General features: G+C 39.9%; 2 protein-coding genes across 2 annotated transcripts; both read right to left on the bottom strand.

Annotated features, from left to right (window-relative positions):
- Positions 1-480: 480 nt before the first annotated feature.
- DR1 (down-regulator of transcription 1) lies at positions 481-11,635 on the bottom strand. Its single transcript, XM_009491532.2, has 3 exons — positions 11,397-11,635; positions 6,034-6,197; positions 481-1,834 (listed from the first exon to the last, which is right to left on the bottom strand). Exons 1-3 carry the CDS (start codon positions 11,614-11,616, stop codon positions 1,688-1,690), a joined length of 531 nt encoding a protein of 176 aa, XP_009489807.2. The 5' UTR covers positions 11,617-11,635; the 3' UTR covers positions 481-1,687.
- A 2,874-nt stretch (positions 11,636-14,509) lies between these two features.
- Positions 14,510-22,009, bottom strand: LOC104030658 (retinol dehydrogenase 8). Its single transcript, XM_009482419.1, has 6 exons — positions 21,913-22,009; positions 20,574-20,735; positions 19,133-19,312; positions 17,940-18,033; positions 16,046-16,229; positions 14,510-14,743 (listed from the first exon to the last, which is right to left on the bottom strand). Exons 1-6 carry the CDS (start codon positions 22,007-22,009, stop codon positions 14,510-14,512), a joined length of 951 nt encoding a protein of 316 aa, XP_009480694.1.
- Between the last annotated feature and the right edge of the window lie 2,189 nt (positions 22,010-24,198).

Below are 24,198 nucleotides of genomic sequence, written 5' to 3'. Positions count from 1 at the left end.
CAAACCTTGCCTAACATATTTCGTATAGATCCGTGAAAGGTTTTTTGTTTTGTTTTTCTTTTTTTTTTTTTTTAACTTAAACATTCAAACAAGTACTTTTCTGAGTTTTCACTGCATTCATGCATTTAAGGAAGTGTTCACATTTATTCAATACGCAACTCAATCTATCTCAAATTTAAATCAAAAGTCACTGTGTGACCGAGGTCTGAATATACGCCAATTGTACCTCGTTCAGATCTTTATGTAAAAATGGGCACACCGTTTTCCATTTGCATCCTTATGTAAACAGGCTGCTGCAGCCCTCCTGAAGAATTGAACTAGAGCAACTTGCTGAGGCCGTAAGTTAATAAAACAATCCACGTTGTTAGAGAGCTATTGGATCACCGACAGCAGCATGCAAGTGGCTTTTCTAGTCTGCTCAGATTAGTGTACCAGAAGATATGCCAGTATTACTTCAAGTAACACATTAAAACTCAGCAATGGACACTACTGTGCTTTATTTCAACACAAAGAACAGCTGCTCATCCATTAATCAACAGAATTTTCAGATCAACTATCAAAAGGACTACTACATCAGTTCTGTTCCACGTATTGCTGATCACTCTTGGGGAATAGTTTATCAAAAACCCGGACTTACCTACGAACCAATTTGAATGAAGAAAATGTTATCTTTCAACAAGGTATCTTAGTAATCCAGTGGCAATCTAGTCTGGAGAATGTTAGCATTATGCTGACAACAATGACTAATCAAGGTTAAATAAATTCCCTCTTTTACGGTAAGCATGCTCTTAGCTTAAGCTTTTGCCTTCATAGGCTTGAATACTTAATCATTCCCAGTTACGTCAGTGGAACTAAAACAATTCTGTTTCATAAAGTTCCAGCTTTATATTTCAACAATATGAATAGATCTGGACTATGAAATACCATCAACAACAGTTAACATTAAACTGGAGTGAAGTAATAGAAGAGTTAGTTCTTCAAACCAGGCAGTCTTTGAAGTGAAATATTCAGTTAGGACTGTCAAAGGATGTCATCATAAAACCATGGGTTTATTTTTTTTTCCACCCCTATACAAAAAAATGACTGAATTTGTACAACTCCTATTAAACATACCTTTTCCTACCTTGGTGAAAATGTATCATTTTCAAATTTTAACAAGTGTGGTAGTTGAGCATATATAATATTTATTGCCATATACATCCTCATTTTAAAAAGAACTAAGAATTCAGACTCTACGATGCTGAACTCCGCTTTTTTCCCATTAACAGATTATGTCTACTGTACCACTCCCCCAAAAAACAATTAAAAATTCTAAGTAAGATTTCATAGTTTAGTTAAAAGGGAAGAAATGCAAATGTGGATTTAGAGCTTTTTGTATAAATCTCACTATATTTTATAAATTCGTGGTTTATTGTAACACTGTTTATTGATCAAATAAATGACGCACTGCTATCTAAAATTTCCATATACACCATTAAAAATCCAAAGTTGATATGATACTGAACCTTAAATCTTCAAGAGTTCAAAAAAAGACAGTTTATACATGTACAGCACACAACAGCAGACACCCCTAGAATACCAATTGCCAGTCCATGATGCATACAAACTTACAGGTAAGCATTCATTTCACTGTTTTCATTGTGCAGGAAAAATATTTCTTAGTAAAGACGAACTCAGCTGGTGAATTTCAGATATCATCTTCATCATCTTCATCCTGAGAGGATCCTGCCTGATTGGATGCACTGGCTGAGGCAGCAGCAAGCTGCGCCTGTTGAGCTGCTTGTTGCATCTGTAGCCATTCCTGCTGCGCCAGTTCTGCTTGCTGTTGTCTAGCCTAAAGACATGAATTTAATTGTTAAGGCCATACACAGCTTGTGAAGAATCTCTAGAGCACCTTATCTTTAAAAGCAGTTTTATCTGCACCTGCAGATTCCTTTTGTATGAGTTTTATTAACTGGACATACGAAAACACATCTAGAAGTACCTTAATTTTGTACCAAGACGTTCAGCTATATTCTCTCTTTGTCTGAAAAGGCCTCCATTTGTAGGATTTAGTTACAAAAACAAAAGGCAGGAGCTAGTGTACTTAAGTTCCATTGTAAACATTGTGCTGAACCACTTCCTAATGGAAAAATTAAGTGAGGCAAAGGAAACTCTAGGATTCAATTTCAAGGGATCTTAACATTTAATCACAGTTCTGAGATGAGAACAGCTTTACTTTGTTGATTACAAATACTAAAACTTGCAATTATGAAATCATCCAATTGTATCACAAAAACACATGCTATTACAAAAACATAAAGCCATTATCTTTCTTTGCTAAGCAATCTTTGGAAAACAGAGCAATGTATGGTCTTCTCAAATTCAGGTATGCAGCTTGAGGATGGCTTTGCTACAGAAAGGCACAGTCCTTTACTGAAAGGTCCAAGATGTTCTAACAAAACATTTCAAATAGTTCAGGTGGTGATCTCTCATTTTTTCAATCCAGGTTTTTCACTCGTTATTCAGCAACTACTGTTGATTTCAACAGTATGCTAGTCAACGGGGTCACAACAACCCCACACAACGCTACAGGCTTGGGAAAGAGTGGCTGGAAAGCTGCCTGGCCGAAAAGGACCTGGGGGTGTTGGTCGACAGCTGGCTGAACATGAACCAGCAGCGTGCCCAGGTGGCCAAGAAGGCCAACAGCATCCTGGCTTGTGTCAGGAATAGTGTGGCCAGCAGGAGCAGGGAGGTGATTGTTCCCCTGTACTCGGTGCTGGTGAGGCTGCACCTGGAATACTGTGTCCAGTTTTGGGCCCCTCACTACAAGAAGGACATTGAGGTGCTGGAGCGTGTCCAGAGAAGGGCAACGAAGCTGGGGAAGGGTCTGGAGCACAGGGCTGATGGGGAGCAGCTGAGGGAGCTGGGGGTGTTCAGCCTGGAGAAGAGGAGGCTGAGGGGAGACCTTATCGCTCTCTACAACTGCCTGACAGGAGGGTGTAGTGAGGTGGGTGTTGGGCTCTTCTCCCAAGTAACAAGCGATAGGACAAGAGGAAATGGCCTCAAGCTGCGTCAGGGAGGTTTAGATTGGATATTAACAAAAATTTCTTCATGGAAAGGGTAGTCAAGCATTGGAACAGGCTGCCCAGAGAGGTGGTAGAGTCCCCATCCCTGGAGGTGTTCAAAAAACGGGCAGACGTGGCACTTTGGGACGTGGTTTAGTGGGCATGGGGGTGTTGGGTTGATGGTTGGACTGATGATCTTAGAGGTGCTTTCCAACCTTAATGATTCCTAGTTTTTACTTTCATTAAAAAAAAAATCCAGCCACCAAGCCAGGAAACATGAAATTACTACTCTACCCTGAATTGGTTTAGTGGTGGACTTGGTAGTGTTACGTTAATGGTTGGACCGGATGATCTTAAAGGTCTTTTCCAACCTAAATGATTCCATGATTCTAATTGTGTGAAAGTTAAAACTTCAATTTCTATTTTGAGTGAACATTAGGAAAAAGTTCTTAAAATTAAAAATCTTCATTCTTTATTTTAATACTTTTACAAGTCATCACTAAGAATGTAATGATTTCCCTTCTAATTCCATTGCACTCACTGAATTTTCCTATTTTTTTTCTCCAAAGCATCAACAAATTTGACAGTTTTGCAAACTTCAAGACACCAAACGATGATGCTTTGGAAAACAATTAAAACCAGTTTATCTACCTAGCAAAGTGAAAAAGTAGAAGTCTTCTGTTATTGTAAGAAGTGTCACATTTCCTCAGTCTGTTCTAGCATTAAAAGAAAACACTTTACAGAGGTAGAAATCTCTTCTCAATGAAGACTTTTCAGTATTTCCAACTTCAAGTGGTAGGGAGGTTACGAGGGTTGGAAAACAATTTAAGACATTGTAAAGTTTTAAACAAAGGAAGACAGCAGCATCTGTGCACATAGGAGAGGCATAAATATTTATCACACACAAGATAACAATAGAGCTCCCTACTGACCCTGCTACATTAAGTTTACTGTACACTCAACGAGGTGATACACACGCATGCATGAGAAATCAGACACTCAACACTTCACACTTGACGGATCGTTGTCACGGCCATATTTATAATGATATCACTTAGCCATTTCAAAAAATGGAAAAAAAGGAAAAATCCCATTGAGTTGTATTGACTAAGAAGCTTTATAGCTCCTGGTAAACTTAACTCTTTGTTGCACAGATGACCTTTAGTGTGGAAGCCTCAGAAAACCTGTTAAGGCCCTTGTCTTGAACAGAAACTTACAGACGTGCATGAACATTGGGATAAGCCATTCCACTGACTTCAAATATTTACAATCATCCAAGCTATAGGCGTCAAACATGCATAAGATTAATGGGCAAGTATTTTAAAACTAGAGCAAGAAGTCAGCATTAGTGTCATGCTCTAGAATATTAACAGGATTAGCACAGATAAATGAACATGCACTTGCGTAACTATTTTTAAGAATAATTACAGTACCTCCAACAGCGTATCACAACTAATATTTTTGAAAAATGAGACTGCCATCTTTGACTCTAAGCAAAGATTTTCCATATTACTGAAAACTATTTAAAAAAACCCCACATTCATACAATCTTGTCAAACTTGCATGCATTGCCTTAATTTAGACATTAAGGCACAGTAGTATAGAATTAAAAAAGAACGTACCTCAAAAGGTCATTCCTTAGATAAAGTGTGGCTTACATAAGGCGGCCATGGTTTCAGCACTTCTTTTTCCTTTAAATGTTACTCAGGAGCTAGTACTCCCTTAACACACCTTATTTGCTGGTTTTTAATTTTGTATACCATACTAAGTTATTTGAACAAAATAGTAAGTAAAAAACACGTATCAAACTGACTCTTATTTGTAAATCTCACCCTTAATCCAGAAGCAGCCATACTGGTCTTTCTAAAGTTAGTACAGTCAAACAAAAAAGGTAGGCACGCATGAATTTGTCATGATTAGTTCACTGCATGCTAACAATAGCTATGTGGTATGCTGAATTTTTAAATGACTTAAAATTCATCATGCAATTAAGATTAAAATACTTGGCATGTTGTCATATGAAAAGCAGCAGTTATTAATTGTTTCAGCAAGATACAAGTATAGCGAAGGGGAATGAAGGTCACAGTAATCAGGCATGACAACACAACTGAATAAGCATTTTCACCAGAGGAAATTAAAGTAAGCAAACTGAGAAAATAAGATTCATGCCTTGGGTAAGAAGAAAGAGAAATCCAAGATAATTTTCACATCACTTAGTTTAGAGAATGGTCTTCTTGTCAAACTAAGAGAATCATAGTAGAGAGAAAAATGGTGCAGAAAGATAAATAAATAAAATTGGCTTTTAGTCATTTAAACTTGCAGGTGTTCACAAACTATCTGGGAAAGCTGGGAGGGGAAAAGGCTGGGATGAAGGGGAATGTGTGTGTATGTGCATGCACAGTATTTGCAGGCAAATGCTTTTCCTATGCTTGAATTGCCTCTTTAAAAATTTATGCATGAATTCACTCAATTAGAGTCTTGCCAAGACTACAGGAAGATGAGAGAGGACAAATTAGAAATTTTGAACAATTAAATGTTTCTTTCAAAGCCTAAGAAATAACATTTGTGCACTGATGGCCAGAGACAGAAAAGATATTTTCACTTTTTAATGCATCAAAACTGGTAATTTCCTAGAACACCAGCTGTCATTCTTTTATTTCCTCAGCCGAGTAATTCTTAATGTGTTCTCTACAGTAGAATGGAAATACCTAAGTAGCAGCAAAAAAACTTGCTTTTTAAACCTAGAGTACAAAATCTGTTTGTATCCAAAGTCCTATACGTCAAATCACAGAACTAACAAGCAGCAGCATCTTATTTGTTGACTTTACTTTCCCCAATTCAAACAGGCCAAGGTCAACAGCGTCTTAGATGCCACAGCAGTTCACAAGGCAGGGGGTACTTCTTGAGGTGTGCACCTGTTTTTGTGGCACTAGATCTGCAGTATTAATCATTCCAACCTCATCGGTACAAGTATTGCTTCACTTACTTTTGCAAATAATTCCTGTTGCTGCCTTAGAAGCTCTTCTTCCGGAATGCCGAGGTTCTCCAAGCGTGAACTCGCCTTTCTTCTCTTTAGTGCTACTGTTTTGCATTCTTGTAAGACTTCTTTTACTTCACTGATATAGGAGCCAAACCCCAAACTTTCTAGTGCTAGAAAGAAAGAAAGCAAGCACATTGTTCATCTTTTTTACAACGCTTTTGATAACAGATATCTACATGTTTATTTAAAAGATTAAAAAAAGAAGTAATAAAAAGTTTGATCAGTTTTCTATCATCTGGTTACAAAAATCTGTGTTCATAAGAAGATCTGACAGCTGTTTTCCCCGTCTCTTCTCCTATGCCATTTAGGAGTGCATGTTTTCAGGCTAGAAAAATTAAGGTTAGTCAAGTACAACCAAAGAAGTCTGCACTTGCAGAGGATTCAGGGCTTTCAGACACATTTTGCTAGAGATAGATGTTTTTTTGAAGAATAATGCCTTTCTCCAATCTTGTACATATCAGAATCAAGCAGAATTCATACAGCTAAGAAGTCTACCCTATCTGAATTGTTAAGCTTTAATCTCTCAGGGATTCTATCTTTCCAGTTTTGCTACAAGTCTTCAGTAGAAGGTAAATTAGCAATCTACAACAGAGCAAAACCAATGCATGCAAAATGATCCCAGATCCTTCATTAAGACAGAAATAATTAATATTACCTTAGACCTATGAGTTTTACCTTTTGTCTTTTAATATCTAATTCATATTCCAAGTGCCAAGAAGCTAAAAATGCATAGTTCACAGTTATATAAAATTATGTAGGAGCTCTTTATTGTGTTCTCAGCAGAAACCCTTTTAGCTATCTCCACATGAAAATGTATTCAGAAACTAAAATCTTGCACTTCTATCTGCCCAAAGAAATCTGAAATGCAGCTATATCCTGCAACAGTATTTTTTTTTTTTTTTAAAGAATGCTAAAGTAACAAGAAGGATTATAAAAACCCAGGTAGAACATGTGACAAAAGGCACACTCTGTTTCCTGATTCACCATTTATTACGACATGCCTCCACACATACACACACCTCAGAGTGGAACATATTACAGAATATGCTAGAAACAGTACATAAACACCAATTATACCAGAAACAAGCTTCAGTTTAATAAAACACCTGGTTCATTTCCAGTATTTACACAAATCAGAGTTTTTGTTACTCAATGATAGTTGTTTTAACCTTTATCTCACTTTATTTCAACCTTATGTCACGAGCTATTCAAGAAATAGCACTAAAATAAACTGCACAACAGCAATCAACAACTTGTTATAAACAAGCTGTTAGTTACACTAACTCTGACTATGTTCTAAGGTTAATTTTGCAAGCAACCTTTCCCTACCCCTAATTACGGCAGCGTGCCATTGTATCATACACCTAAACACTAACCCAGAGGCATTCTGTAAGTTCTCACCTTCCACCCTGTACTCATGGAGACAATTAATACGCTGTCTGCAATAGGGCAGCACAGTGCAGCTGCCCAGTCATGCAGGGCTACCATTCCTTTAACAGATAACATTTGGCAAATGAATTTACATAATACCTATTTCTTCAGAAAAACAAAGTTAGAAGACAAACTGATTTAGAGAGAATCAAATTACTTCAGAGACAGTATGTCAGTTCAGCCTCAGCCCACACACAGACACTGGAAACTTTTTTTTTCAATTAGCCCACAGTTTCTATGAGAATTACCAAAAACCTTCAGAAACTTGTTTAATCCAACCCCAGCAGATAGGAGGCAAATCCATCTCTCGTGGTCCAGAACTGGTTACCTAAGTAGCCTATAAATATTTAAGAACTCATTCAATTTTAAAATGTAAACAGTATATACAGTGAACTATCCAAAGTCTTTATCTTTTTTTTAAACGAAAGTATAAAATTTTAAGAACTCTACAAGTCTAACATCACTAAGACAAACCATCATAGCAAATACAGAGGTGTTCATCAAAAGCATGAACGCAGTGATCAGGGTTGGCAAGCTGCTGCATCAGAATAGGAACAACTGCCCAATCTGAAGTCAACAGCAAGATGTGTTTTTACAGATATTTTAAATATCCCTTAAAAGAAAATAAATTAATGGGAAGAACTTACAGTTATGTATTGAATACAGCACACTAAAAAAAAAATCCAAAAGAAAACGTGTGATATAACCAAGACAGATTTGTACAATTGTTCAACATAATAAAGCTATGAAGAACCATATATGTGCCATAGGTCTAGTGCATCAAAATTCTGCAGGCTGTGAAATGACTTAAGAAATGTACTGCCTTGTTGAAACACATCAAGGCTTTACAGAACACATGCATGGAAGGAATACCAATCTCTTTATACCAGCATGGTGCTAAAATGTGGGACGAGCGACTACTACTTTAGCAGAGCTACTGTTCCACCAAAACTCAGAGTCTTTCTATTTCTTCAGTCTGAAATCTACATGGCTACCCAGATTGCTGAAAATTCGCTGTCTTACTGAGGTTAGAATGATCACAGCAAATTTAAACAACTGAATCCCAAAACACAGCATCTTTTATCTTCTTTTTTTTGGGGGTGGGGGGGGCAACTTCTCGTATTTACAAACACCAAATGACAACTATCCTTTCCCCAGTTTCCTCCCACTCTTAAATACTGCGTGAAGGTGCAGATCTCCGATTAATCAGTTAAGCATAATTAGTTCTACATTTGTTTCCTATATAATCATGTCATTCATATCTGATATTTTTAACTTTTTACGTTCCTTTCAAAGAAAAAGAATTTCCAAAGTAAAATTCCAGACAAACAGCTGTTTGGATTTTTTTTTTTAACACTAAATGCTAATGTAAGCACTGTCAGTATGCTAACAGTCCATGAAAAAAAGCTACAGGATTTGCCATCAATCCACAGCCCACCTTACTGCACAACTGTTCTGTGTAGACCAAGTGATCAAACTAATCAGCTTCTTAAAAATGGTGATTTAACTTCTGACCATTTTCAGAATTCAATGGAAGTTTAATTTATCATAAAAAGCCTGCTTCGTCATGATTCGCGTAACTGTCAAATGAGGCTATTTTCTGTTGCAGGGTGGAAGGATATTCATTTGCTTATTAGAGTCCCAGACTCACAACTGGGTTCCTGATGGTGGGATTCAACAATAAACATGGAGACTATCTCCACCTACGACTATTATGTAGCCTTGATGCCTTTGGGTACTCTCCTGGGAGGCTGCTTCGTGTTTTATCGCTAGCAGCGAGTGCTTGGCATAGTCTGAGTACATCTACCAAACCAGATCTCTCATGGGAGGCAAGAAGCCTCTGCTTTCCCTTCCCTATGCTGCGGGCAGCACTGTGCCAGCCAAGTGTTTGTGCTACCACACAATGAAACACGGCAGGGACTTCACCCACGTGAAGCATAACCCTGTGGTAGGGGGAAAAGAGCTCTCGCTCGGCACGTGGCCACACAATCATTTTCACTCCTGCAGCAAAGGAAGGGGTGCCTTAAGCACCACTGCTGCCAAACACATAAGTACAGTGACGAAGCGCCGTTTTCACATTATCTTCAATACAGTCTGATGGCAGGGTGTCGCCAACCGCAGCGTCTCTTTCCCCTTCCTCCTTCCCAGTGAAATACCCTTCCTGCTCCTTGCTTCCAATCCAGTAACTTCTTGTTTACAGGAACAGTCAGATCAGCAAACTCACCTGACAGAAAACTGTGCCCCTCCTCGCCCAGATTCTCAAAAAGCAACAGGGTCAGTCGGATCAGCAATTGCTAGATCCAGCTCTAGGAAGGGTACAAAAAGATTCCTCTTGGCAGCAGCCTGTGTTTAGACGAGACCAGGTGTGACACAACTGCCATTAGCCTCATTTTACTTCTAAATTAACTGGTTTAAGCATTCAAAAGGAACAAGATATCTGGATGACCAAAACAAACATATTTCAATTACTTAATTTGTTAGCATCGTTGTCATGGAGCTACGTTAAGAGGCAGTCAACATAGCCAGTATCTAGAATGTACGTAGATGGATGAAAATGCTGAAATGCTATACCTATATCCACATAACCACTGTTTCCAAAATTAGCAATCTAAATACGCTTACCTCACAAGGAACATCTGCCAACTGACCAGCATCTGGAAGAAGCTAAGAGCACATACACCTCCCTAAAGATAAGAACATCCTGAGCTTCCGTGATGAAGTTGTTTTGCTAAACTTCCAGATTTACATGTATTTTATTTAATATTAAAGCTCATACATGCTACATATTTTCTTTTGCTGATCATGATCCAGTCAAGTACTTGAAACTCTTCTGGAGAGCAAGCTGATATAACCCAAAGGAATCAGATCTTTTTGTTGTTTCAAACAGAGAATCCTTACCAAAAAAAGGTAACATTTTTTAAACTAACTTGATACCATCACAGTCCTGAAAACAGCTCTCCTGCAAATGCTACTGTTAAGATAGAACCATTTAGGTTGGAAAAGACCTTTAAGATCATCCAGTCCAAAACATCTCTACCAGGCAGCAGAATAAAGTACTCTTTCACTATTACCGCTACTAATTTCTTTGTGGCAGACACTGGTATCAACAACCTTTGCTTAAGCAGCAAAGTGAATGACTCCTGAAAAAAGACGCCTGTTGCAGACTTAAGGATGAGGCAAGGAAAAATCCCTGTTTGTGGCAGAATTTAAAGAAAAGCAAATGTGAGACAAAAAGAGATCTCTTCTTTTATTCAAGCAAGGGGAAGTGGAAGTCAACAGCAGAAGAAGATGCAAGGGCATAGGTCACGTTTAAATGCTTGCTACAACATATGCAAATACTTAATTTTAAACAATCAGACTCCAAGGACAGCCCTAGAAGAATGTTTTACTCTTTACAGGATCCAGAGAGGATGAGTTTGGATTAAAGGCTGGGCCCCATATACCAAACCACACATCTTTTGTCAGCTTCCAATCAGAAAGACATTTAATGAGTTCAGGTTCTTAAAGGATGCTGTAAAAGAAATCTGCGTAACTATTCAAAAAAGCAGACCTGGTTTCACAGGTAAGAAGAGGACAAACGGATTTGGTGACTTCACTCGACACATCACAGACTTCTCTGAACCACAGAACGAGAGCTGGTCCTCGGCACACTCAACAGCTGCTCTAACCGCACAAAGACACCCTTCCCTCGCGACGCGACTGACAAGCCCGACAACACATACTTCTTCCTCCAGACCTTGAAAAGACTCTCTTGCCTTTTGTCTTTTACACAGCTACGAGAAGCCACAGAGGAAAAAGTCGCAATGGGACAGGAGCGGCTCACAGCCTGCACGACCCGCGGCGTGCCGGGCAGAAGCACACCGCCTCCGGAAGCTCACCTTGTATGACATGCTCTGGGGAGATGGTTTTCTTCTCCGATTTGTTGCAGATCTCGTTGGCCTCGGAGGAGATGAGGTGGATGAATTCAGTGCAGCAGTTCACCACCAGCTCCCGCGCATCGTTTGCCACGCGGACGTTGGGGAGCGTTTCTTTGATCATCTTGTTGATGGCAGCCCTGGGGATGGTGAGGTCGTCGTCGTTGCCGGACGACGAGGCCATCCTGGCCGCCGCTCGCTCCCCGGAGACGCTGGGCTCCCGCGCTCACGGGCTCCCCCTCAGCTCCCCTCCAGCGCGGGGGAGCCGGCGAGGGGCGGGCGGGGCCGCGGGAGGCGACGCTGCGGAGGGGAAGGAGGGAAAGAAGGAGGGCAGGAGGGAAAGAAGCAGGGGAGGAGGGAGGGGAGGAGGGGCTCCGCCGCCGGAGGAGGAGAAGGAGGAGCGGGCCGGGCCGCCGGTGCGCGGAGCCGGGAAGCGCTGCTCAGGCTCAGGGCTCCCTCGGCCGCGGCGCCTGCCACTGCCGCCTCCGCCACATCCTTCGGGCGCTGGCGCCGCCGCCTTATGACCAGCCGGAGGGGAGGCGAGCCGCCAAATTACCCTTGCGCAGCACGGCTCGCCTCGGCTCCGCGCCCTCCTCCTCCCCCGGCAGCGGCGGCGTCTGGCCCGGCGGTGAGGGCGGCCGCGAGGCGGAAACGGTCTGACTACGGGCTCGACCTGCGCGGGACGTCGCTTCCGCCGGAAGCCGGCACACACTTCCGGTCCCCCCCCACCGCCCCTCCCGCCCGGGGAGCGCCGGAAGCGCGGGCGGCGCGCGGCCCGTGAGGCGGCGCCACGTGCGGGCGGCGGCAGTGACGAGGGGCCCGACGGCGGTGGCGAGGGGCCCGGCGGCGATGGCGAGGGGCCCGGCGGCGGTAGCGAGGGGCCCGGCGGCGAGGGGCCCGCCGCCGGGCTGAGGGCTCTATGCGGGCGCCTCAGGCCGACGCCTCCTTCGAGAGCTGCTCCCCGGCCCCGCCTGGGCTGCCCCTGCCCGGGCTGCCCCTGCCCCGCCCGCCCTTCCCCTCAGCGTCGGTGGGAGCAGGGGGGGTTTTACGCCCTCGGTGAGCTCGGTCCTGAAGCAGGGCGAGCGGCTGCTGCAGTCATGTCTGGATTTACTCAGGATCCACCTGCGAAGCGGCGTTTTCTGCTTTCATCTGCTCCGCAAACGGTCGCGTAAGGGTTGCGTGAAACAACCTCAACCAGACCACAGTGGCGCTTGTGGAAGGCCCGTTAAAACCTGCCGGCCTGGTAGCTCCTTGGTTTTTGTGCTGAAAAGGGAAGACACAGGGTAAAGCAGCCCAGCCCCGAGCTGCGGGCCAGGGACAGCCACACCAGAACCACACCGAGAGGAAGAGGGGACGCTCCGGCTGCAGCCATCACCGCTGCCAGGCCCTGCGGTTCTTCGGGTGTCTGTGCCCAAGCCGTAGCCCTGTGCTGAACCCAGACCCTCAGCAGACGGTGATGGGGTCTCTTGGGGTGCAGAGAGGCGAGTGGCCGTGCTCCCTTCAGCCCCGGCAGCGCTCTGCTGTCCTTTAATTCCTGCCTTCCCATTCACAGCCTAGCTGCTATTCCCACCTCTGCCCCATCCACGTGCCGATGTTGGGGTGCAGGCACCAGCCTGATATTTTGGAGGAGGTCTGAGTTGCGAGTGAAAGGTAAACAAGGCCTCCAGCTGCACGAGGGGCTGTGGCAGGCGCTGTCCTCCCTGTGCACCCCAACATCTTGGAATCATAGAATCGGTTAGGTTGGAAAAGCCCTTTAAGATCATCCAGTCCAACCATTAACCTAACACTACCAAGTCCACCACTAAACCAGTTCAGGGTGGAGTAGCAATTTCATGTTTCCTGGCTTGGTGGCTGGATTCTTTTTTAATGAAAGTAAAAACTAGGAATCATTAAGGTCGGAAAGGACCTCTAAGATCATCAGTCCAACCATCAACCCAACACCACCATGCCCACTAAACCATGTCCCAATGGTGCCTATCTTGGGCCTCACCAAAGGGTCACGACCGCAAAGCAAACCCAGCATTACCTGACGTGTGTGGTATCTGCGGGAGCTGCCTACGCGGGGCTTGCTGCTTGGCTCCTCCGAGCTAGCCTTTGGGGAGAGGCAGGGCAGGGCCAGGCTGCTGCAAGTCCCAGCACGGAGTTAGATTTAGGCTTAGTGAGGGAAAGAGAGCCAGTTCCTGTATCCCCAGTGAGCTCCAACGGGGCTCGCCGAGAGAAACCAGGGTGCTGCTGGACTAGGGCGAGAGAGAGAGAGAGAGAGGGAATAGACCACCTCCTCATGCTAGAATTTTGGGTTAATAAGTACTTATTAAGATGTCTTGGAAAAGGAGAGCCTGTGGCTCAGCTTCAGCCACTGAAGGCATGTAATGGATTTAAATTACTTCTTACTGATAACATTTTGTTATTTTTGCAACAAATAGTACCCAGACAGTACGAAGATACTTTATTTTGAGATGCTTTTAAAAAACATTTTATTGTCCGCTACGTGTAATATGCCAGTGACCACTGCATATAAAGAAAGCATTCAGAATATTGTAACATACATGTGAATAATAAATCCTAGTTGTGACATTTTAAGATTGATGAGACCTTCTCTTATGTTACTGGTAAATAGACCTGATTTCTGAAAATGAGAATGCTCTTGTGATTGAGGGATTATTACACTAATTCTATTATATTCTAATAAGTAAAAAGATAAAAATATTTTTATGATATTAAGAATCTAAATAATTTACATACAGTACACATCTCTGTATTATATTCTAAAAAGTGAAGGGGATCAGGTTAATATTGAATACGCAAGTATCAGCCAATGTTCACATTCCCAAGAAAACAGATCCCTCTAAAAAGCAAACACTAAACAGAATAAACCTGTAGTTCGAGGATTTTAATTTCAAGGTTCTGCAAACTGTAAAGTTCAAGATAAACGCATTGAGCTGAATATCTTTGCTAAGCTCAAAGAAACATCTTGAATGCCTTTTCACAATTACAGAGCAAAGGCATTTGAATAACAACAGACCGCATTATTATCAGTAGCTACAAGTAATTCCAATTTGCACTATATCATCTCATACTTATTGTGAGGGTTTTCCCAGGTCAAAGCTCTTTCTACTTCTCCACCTTAGCAATTTGATAAAGTTAAGACTTGCACTGAAGATTTTGTCATGATGAAAAACCATTTTGTAGAATATATCAATAGGTAGGTCTCCATTTGGATCTGCGTATTTCAGGGTTGTCATTGGAGTATACAAGGTGTTGGTCTGATGGCGAAAAGGTGGATTTTCTGCAAGAATTATCTTTACTGTATGCTGTCAAGAATGAGAAACAGAATTGTTAAAGAACCTTTACCAAAGCAATAAAGGAAAAACCTTGTTTTCAGTTAAGCAGAGGAAAAGTAGAATCATAGAATCATTTAGGTTGCAAAAAGACCTCTAAGATCATCCAGTCCAACCATTAACCTAACACTACCAAGTCCACCACTAAACCAGTTCAGGGTAGAGTAGCAATTTCATGTTTCCTGGCTTGGTGGCTGGATTCTTTTTTAATGAAAGTAAAAACTAGGAATCATTAAGGTTGGAAAGGATCTCCAAGATCATCAGTCCAACCATCAACCCAACACCACCATGCCCACTAAACCATGTCCCAAAGTGCCACATCTACCCATTTTTTGAACACCTCCAGGGATGGTGACTCCACCACCTCTCTGGGCAGCCTGTTCCAATGCTTGAGTGCCCTTTCCATGAAGAAATTTTTCCTAATATCCAATCTAAAGAACAAAGTGCCAGAATTATGTAAAACCTTTATGCAGTTTTATTAGAATTTCATTAGAATTTTTTTCTTAAAATATTTTTAAGGCCATAAGAAGTACTTCTTATTTATTCTGAGTCCTATTTCTGTTTATCTATGCCATGGTGATAGCACCTTACACCTAAGTATCCTGAATAGTCCTCCAAAATTATGCCTATATGCCCACAATAGGTAGATCCTTTCTTTCACAGTTCACTGGGAAAGGATCAGAACAGTGCACTTTGCAGCAAGACATGGGAATCTTCAGCTGACACTGAAGCTATTCTTAGCAGTAAGCACCCGAAACCACTGGCCCCTTCCACAGCTTGCCTAAACTTGGCTTCCTTGCAGGAAGCCCCAAACACGAGAAACTATGTCCGTGTATCTTCTGTTGTGCCTTGGTGGGCTGGGGTTGCTGAGCGAGCTCCACGTTACCAGAGGGATTACTGGTGAGGTGGAGAGGAGAGCAGCTTTAACCAGCGGTGGGAACCCATGCAGATGTATGGTAAAACTGCAGAATGTTCAGACTTCACCAGATGATGTGTAAGTGCATCTAATACCTCAGTGGTATTTAAATTACAATTCATTGTTGTCTTCAATACTTCAAAATGAACATTCTTTTAATATTCTAAAGGGTTTTGTTTAAAACTCTGGAGATTCTCTTGAGCTTTTAAAAATAATTTTAAATTGTGTAAATTACATTTAAGTAAATCTAATGCTTCTACCAAAAAAACCCACCAACCAACCAGTGCATTCATAAATTACAAAGGAAAAAAGAAAAATATTCAAGAAAAAAAGAAGATGGAGAATTGTTGATGAGTTACCTCTGCAACATCTTCAGCACTTTGTCCCAGGCTCTGGAAAATTTGTTTGTAATTTTTAAGGTAAATATTAGTAAACATCTCAGCTGTTTCCTCATCTGCAGCCGAAAGATCCATTTTCATTCCATCTTCAAACACTTTTCTTTCAAACTCTGTAACCACTGGGCCTGGTTCAATCAAACTTAACCTAATCAAAAAGCAAAGATCTATTGGTTATTGGCTATCCTCTGGGGGAAATACACCTCTATCCTTCTCAAAAAAGAATATTGAAGAGTTGTGCTGTGAGTACACATTAGCAAGCAATATTAAAGAGCACATTTTGTAAAGGCAATCCATACTACATGATTGCTCTCATGCTCCTACCCATCCGCATGTAGTAGTAAAAATCTGCGTAGCTTAAATTTCAGGGAAGCGCTATAACTTAATTCATGGCAGAAATGACTGCAGTTGTTACCTGCTGCCTCGCAGCTGTGGAATCAAAGGATGATTTATCCACAAGAACTTATATTAAGAAAAGTAATTACAGGATCATAACAAAATTAATTACTTTCTGGACAAATTCCCTCACATTTGTTTGTTACAGCTTTCCCATGATAATACTAGAAGTAGCTGAAAGAGAGGGGGGAATTGCCCAAATACAGATTTTCTTTGTCAAACTGTCAGTGTTACATAATTCAGGATCCTCCCTCCACAATATTATACTAAAATACAATATAGAGAATTTTGCTGAGGGTGGACAGATTTTGGCTGCTGCCAAATCTGGAAAGTTTTACTCAGTGTATTATAACAAATCACTGAAACACAGGTACTGGGCAGTTCTTTCCCAGTCCTTTTCTCAGGCGGTAATTACTCCCAGCCACAATGTTTATCAGAACACTCTTTGGGATAGGACCTCTTCCTAGACTTGAGTTCTGGTCAGGCTCTTCTTTAGAACTAAATCAAGCTATTGATCTTGATAGTAGAATTCCAGCTCTTGCTGGAATTAAAGCCTTTTCCCTTGTGTCGCTCTTCACACTGGAGCTTGGACTTTTCCCATTCTACTTCCTTTTTTTAACCACCTTTTTGCTGTCTTGAAATCTTATCATGAATTCTGGCATATCCTGTGTATCATTTACAATATATTTATTTTAAATCCCTCCCAACATTTCAGAGCGGTATGCAAAATCACAGTTTGGATGCTGCCTTGTCTCTGAAATCCATGACAGCAGCTCTCTCTTCTCCCACAGCACAAGGGCCAAATGCCGAGGTACACAGAGGTGCAACGGATATTTAACAAATGTTGGACTTCACATAAAGAACAGTAGCAGAATTACACAAATGTGAATCTACATGTGACAAATCAAACCCCAAAGTCCCACAGATGATGAAGAGGACCATTCTCTTAAATACTGTCTTAAACGTTAGGAAATAGTGTACCACATTCTTCTCACTTTCCACCTGCCTCCTGTCATTATGAGTATCTTGTCCTGTGTTCCATTCTGAGGGATTTCCACTTGCTCTCTATGATGAGCCCTTGAACTTTTTTATCTGTGAATTGCTTAAGAAGCCTGCTATCCTTTCTAAAGGAAAATATTACAGGTCGATATTATAATTTTAGTCCTATGATATTGTATGCAGGAATCTTTTTTCAGAAGTGCTACATAAACTGCATTTTATCCAAAGCTAAACAGCCTTTAACTGATCAAGAGAACATGTTTATTTTAGCATCCAGAGCTTTCTATTGCTTACGTAGTGTGAAGAACATGGACGTTTCTATGCCTTTTGTGATGTACAATTTCCATGGGTTCCTCAATCTGTTTCTCCTGGATAGCAGCAAGCTTTTAAAAATTTGTTTGCTAGCTCTGAATATATTTTAAATTATCTAAAATACATTTTACACCAGTGGATCAATACTTACTGCAGTTTGAACTTGAGTGCTTGTATAGCTAAACTTTCGCAGAATCCTTCCACAGCAAACTTAGACGCAGCGTAAACATCATTAAATAAGATACCTGATGGTACAAACAAAACATCCTGAGAAAGTTATTGCATTCAACATACTAATAGTTTAGTTTTAAAAACTCTTGTATTTTCCCCAAATTTCTACAGTCTTGGTGGGAAAACATTAGAAAAATCCTTGTGTATACTGAATCTAAATACTGATTTTTTGTATACATTCTCAAAATTGCTTATTCTCAGAAAGGATGCTTGACTAATGCTTTTCCTCCTCCTAGCTGATGCTGTGATCTCTTTGGATGATAGTAAATGTTTTGTAGTCTAAGGTATGAGAGTGTCTGTACATACAATACCATCTGCATTATTTATCAGCAAGACTTTAATAGGCTATAGATGAACACAGAAGCTGAGTGCAATGCAGGAGATACGATTATGCAAGAGAGCCAGTAATTTAGAAAATGCACAACATCAGTCCATCTGGGTGGACGGTAAGTATTGTATTAAACAATAACAACTCTTGCAGTTTGACTTGGGACCCTTGCTCACCAGAATAATCCAGGTAAGATCAATGCCACTGCTGTAGGAATTGAAACAAATACAGCTAGACCAGATGGAACACAAGAGTAGGAGCATCGTTATCTGTGGCTAAAATTAGACTCTGGAGTTTTATGAGAGGACAAACTTTACAAAAAGGTGGTACGGTTGTCCAGGACATGATTGGATTTTATTCCATTATTATCGTGCAGAGAGTAGTGAGCATGTTTGCCTGTCCCCATAATCTTTTGCAATAGGGAAGAGAAAAGTAATGCTACTAAGCCCTGTTTTCCAGATAACAAGAATAAAATAAAAAAAAATTTAAAAATAAATAAAAATAATTTGTGAGTTAAAACTCTAAAAAAAAAAAAAGTCACTCTGCAGGTTTTGTTGTTAAAATGTCTTGAGAGTAGTTGTGCAGTAACATACTACCTAGATGCATAAAAAACATCAGGTCTAAGTGCTGTACTATTCATAGTTGGAACTTCAGCATTACAAAGCACAATAGTTAGATACGCTAGCTCCTATGTTTTTTTTTTCCAGATAAGAAGAGATGAGCTTTAGATGTTGAATACTGAACTCTTAGCTCAAACAAACAAAAACCAAAAAAAACAACTTTGCCTTGTATTCCCATAACACTGCTTATTATAACTATATGCCCGCTCTTTCTCCTCTTCATGTCAGGCAAAATCTCCTTCAAGAGTCGAACCAGTCCAAAGAAGTTGGTATCCATCACAGTTTTCATTTCATCTATGGTCTGACATTCTATAGGTCCAATAAGCCCCATTCCAGCATTGCTAACTGCACAAAATGGAAGACAACAGTGAGCAATAACCTCCATAAACATTAACTTGCAATCTTTACTGGAAAGCATTTGAAAGTAAAATGAAAATTAAGGATTAAATGATCCTTAAATGTTCCTTAAAGAAAGGATTAACAGAAGTTATTCTGTCACTAAAGCTTTGCAAATACACTTGACATTTCCATATTTTTTAACTTTTAATTATGCTTTTAATCCAATTTAAATTATCTGATAGTTTGCATTTTAACTAATTTATTTCTGATTAGTCCTTTTTCTTTAAATTATAAAAGGATTACAGGAAAATGAGCCAAGAATGATCTATATTTGTTTATAATTCAGTATTAAGAATTAGTCAATACCCATGGGAATGAACCGAAGTCTTCAATTTATTCCAAAAGGCGATAGGCCACGCCATATTTTGGTCTGCTTTTTGTTTTGTTTTTTAACATTCACATCTTCAAGGAAAAAAACCCCACCAAAAAACAAAACACACATTTCCATTTATTTTTATTTGCCTCCTGGATATTTGTTAGTGGGGAATGATTGATAGAACTGGCATTCTGCTCTACAACTAGTGTGTCAAATTAGAGTATAATACAGTTTGCAGAAGCAGCTTGTTAAGCAGTGCTTTAATAATTAATCAAAATAAAGGCAGGTCCATAATTATCTATTAGAGAAGATTTAATAGTTGATGGTGTAAGCAATTTCCATCTTATTAAGACATCAGTATTTATTTTTAGCAAAACAGTATCAAAACACTTCTTGTTGAATGATTTGCAAAGTACAATTATAATTTCCAATACAAAATGAAATTCCCCTTACTTCCTTTGCGTTTGTTCTTTTACTTGCTAATTCCCAAATGCTGTTGCTTTCTTAGTACAGAGCTGTTGCCTTCATTGTAAATAGCGCTATGCTTCATCGATTGGGCAGCAAGTCTTGCACATGAAAACGCCAATTTAGGCAAAAGTTCTCTTTTCACATTTACTAAAACCTGTATCATCTTATCCAAGACACTTCTCGTGATCGTTTCTCTTTTGTAAACAGGGAAAACAGCTTCCCTACTTCATAGAAGCATAGTGAGATTTAATCCACTCGTATCTGCATGAAGCCTTAAGAATCTTGAGCAGAATACGCTATATAATTATTATTATTATTTTGATCATTTAAAAAAAATACACTAATGAAACTTCTCCAGGGTATTTGAGGAGACGATAAATAGAAAACTGGTATCTGCTCATAGCATACACATCTTATACTTGCCTAGGACATCAATCCTTCTGTCGGGGATACTATTCACACAAGTTTTAATAGATTGTTCATCACAGACATCCAGTTGTTTAATTTCGAGGGTTTTGCCCAGCCTGCGACCTGCAGCTTCCTCCAGTGGCTCTTTCTTGGCCAGATTCCGCATCGTGGCATACACTGCAACGCACCAGAAGCGACAGTTAGCAGAAATAAAACCTTTCCTGTGGCAGTCTTACTGAGAAGTATTAAAGAATATTGCTTTTACATCCATATCTTAAACATCAGTGATAGAACCCAGATAAAAACTTAAAGTAGAAAGAATCTATTTTCAACATATATTGTCACTGATTTCCCAGTCTGGTTCTGAAATCTCCAAGAAATTCAAAAGGAGAATTAAACCGCTATGCACAATGAAGAGCATGCAGTGTATGAAGATAATACTATCACCAAAACTTTGAACAATGGCTATCAAGTTATGCCGCTGAATCATTTTTAAGTATGTAAAACCTAATCTTAGACTCCAGCTATCCTTTTTTTTTTCTTTTCTTTTCCTTAATCACCATCAACATGTTTAGCAGAACAACCATAATTTTATTAAAAAGTGGAAGACTGATGCTTCCTTAGGTCGCAAAAATGTCTTTTTGCAAGCTACTTCTCAAAACAGAAATTAGTTTTATCATTGTGGTCTAGTTATGCAGAAAACTATGAACCTGCATCCAGTCAGTTCGCAGTAAAATACTGTGAGAGTAAGCGTGAGAAACTGAATCACCACAGATTGCTGTATTTACCTTGCCATCCATTTTCAATCATAGCAAATATCCCATTTTACAGCAGAAAGACAAATCCCAGCCCCTTTGTTCACCTTCTTATGCCTACACAGGGTTTGAATAATGAAACATGCTTTAAGGAAAAAAATTGCAAATTTAAGAACTGTCTTCCTAAATTGACTTCTTTGGTCCTCAAATGGGCACGCACGTTTCATTCAACAAAGATTTTAGCAGCCAGAAGCAAAGCCAACTACAACTGTGAATGTATATCCAAGGTAACATACTGCAGACATTTTCAGCTATTTGTTTTTATACTATTGTCTGTGGTTTGGGTTTTTTTTTTTTTTGTAAACTATTCAGGTCAAGTAGCTGTTCAGCTTCAGTACAGGTACTGAAATATCATCTGCTTACAGAAAGCAGTATATTTTCACTTATTGTATTTTCGTGACAGTAGCAGCAGGGAGAACTAACAAGAAAGAAGTCACCAAACTGAATACAATTACCTGTTAAATCACAGAGGAGAAAAAAAAATAGTACTGCCTCGAAGAATATCTTTTTATAAAGACAAATAACAGATACATTATTACCTTTAAATCTTTTCTGTTCATCTTTTGCCATTTTTACAGCTAAGGCCAGTCCAATTCCTGAGGAGCAACCTGTAATGAGGACATTTCTTCTTGCCATTCTTTTCACTGGGTGCTTCAAACAAGAGTTCTTGTTCAGAGGAGCAACAACCTAAATGTAGCTACAGTATAATGTCATTGGCCTTTAATGCTATCTCCAGCTTTCCTGAGTCAACAAATCTGAAAATGCACACCTGGGCCCTGCATGATTAAGGGATAATCTCCAATGAGACAAAAACAGAAGCAGATGCTCCTGCATGAGCTTATAATCTGCATTATCAACACGGACTATATTTAATACCAAATTTGATTAATCTTTAAATTCAGACATTTGTAAGTGATATGGATTTTTTTTAATAGTGGAATACCCAGTTTGCATACTACTGGCAGGAAAAGCCTTGCCACAATTACAGTCAGTCTGTAGCATCAAGTCCTCCACTCACATCTGTGGCAAGTAAAGTGCACCCAGAATGGGATCCCTCTGCGAAAGGTGTTCAGGCTTCCTACACTTACAGCACCCTCCTCATTCTTTTGCAACAGAATGACAAATGAATTTCTTCCCTGATGCCTTACTATTATAAGACTCCTAATAGGCTTTACAGAAAAAGTAAATTGAGAAATGGGATGTGGATTCGGAAAGAGACAAGTTATTTAGACAGATTCCTCACATTTCTTTTTGGAACTGTTCCCAACCAAGAATAGAGAAAGTAAGCAAGTACGCCAGCAGTGCAGAACAGCCAGGAAGACGCTGAACAGACCAGCTTCACTATGTCCTTACTAACACTGAAATATCTTTGAAAACTTTCTGTTCTCCAATTCACAAGTTGGAAAATAATAATAATAATAAAAAAAAAAATCAGAACTAGCATGATGTCTGACTCCCTCTTAGTTTTGGAGCAAATATTCCACCAACTTCACATACAAACTCTGAATTAAACAGAGGGATATATTTGGACTGGCAATTTGGTGCAGTTCACATTTAATGTACAGTAACTGTAGGCATACTACATTCAGAAAGAAAGTCAGTCTCCTGTGACATTTATAACTCATCCCGACTGACAGAGAAAGAATCACCTTAATAAGCAATTAGCCTTCTGAACAGCATTCAGCTAACTGCAACGCCACTATACACAGAAAAATGTTTTCCAAGATTCAATAACCCCATGTTAATGTAATGCAGTTCAGAAGAATGAACTCAGTGTTCCAGGATTTGCATAGATGTAAATTGGCTAGTAACTCAAGAAAAGTAGGAGTCTACAGGAACACTGAACTGAAATTATGGTATTAGGAAAAAAAAAAAAGTCCCTCCTTTCCAAAACAAATACATTCACTTGAACAGTATAACAAGTGGAATCATTAACTTCTCAGGCAAGCAACAAAATAGCAAGACAGCATCCAAAGTTAATGAGAAAATGTAATTATGATTCTACTTGACCCACGGTTTTCCCAGAGAAGTTAGTATCCAGATACACGATTTTAGTGCAAATGCTATTTAGCCGATTCAGATATTAGGCAAATTGCTTTGGCTGCTCATGCACATTTATATTTAGTGCATGTAGGAGGAGCAAGCAAGGCTTTATGCAACACTACATTAGTGGAATTCCACTAGTGTTGTGATGCAACTGTAATTACAGAATAGTTATATTTTCTACTTGAAGTCCTGGTTTGAAGGTCTTACACGTTCCTTTGCTTAAAAAAAAATAATCTGTCTGAAATTTGATGCATAGATTTCTAGCCTGAAGGAAAACCGATCTGCCTAAAGAGAGGAAAAAAATTCAAGTAGTTTAGTATTTTTCAATTATTACACTGGTCTACCTAACTCTAATGTTTTTCATTTACTAATTCTAATATTTTTCATTTACTATTATGTAGAGAAACATATAGCTTGATTTAAAACATACAGTATATTTACCTCCAAAAGTAAACAGTATTTTTTTGCCACATCATAATTTTCATAATAGCAAAATAACCAGAAACTGCAGAAATACTTTAGATGAGTGTATCCTGACCTTGCCAATGGTAGGAAAATGCGTGCCTGGTTTTGTATAACCGCTTAGAGTAGAACGGTTGCATTTGTGAAACGTGTTTGCATAAACAGCGAAAGGAGTTTAGCACACTTCCACCTGCAGAGTTGCTGAAATACAACAGATAGGTTTGTTGGCCATGATACGCTTTTAATACACAAAACCCCTTAACTTAAGCCTAATCTTTAAATCGTAATATATTAAATTCTGTTCCTCTGCTTTATGT

The sequence above is a fragment of the Pelecanus crispus genome, chromosome 5 (genome assembly GCF_030463565.1).
Source record: "Pelecanus crispus isolate bPelCri1 chromosome 5, bPelCri1.pri, whole genome shotgun sequence".
In the NCBI taxonomy this organism is placed as follows: Eukaryota; Metazoa; Chordata; class Aves; order Pelecaniformes; family Pelecanidae; genus Pelecanus; species Pelecanus crispus.
The sequence above is the reverse complement of the archived record's forward strand: the minus strand, read 5'-3'. Positions and strand labels throughout refer to the sequence as shown.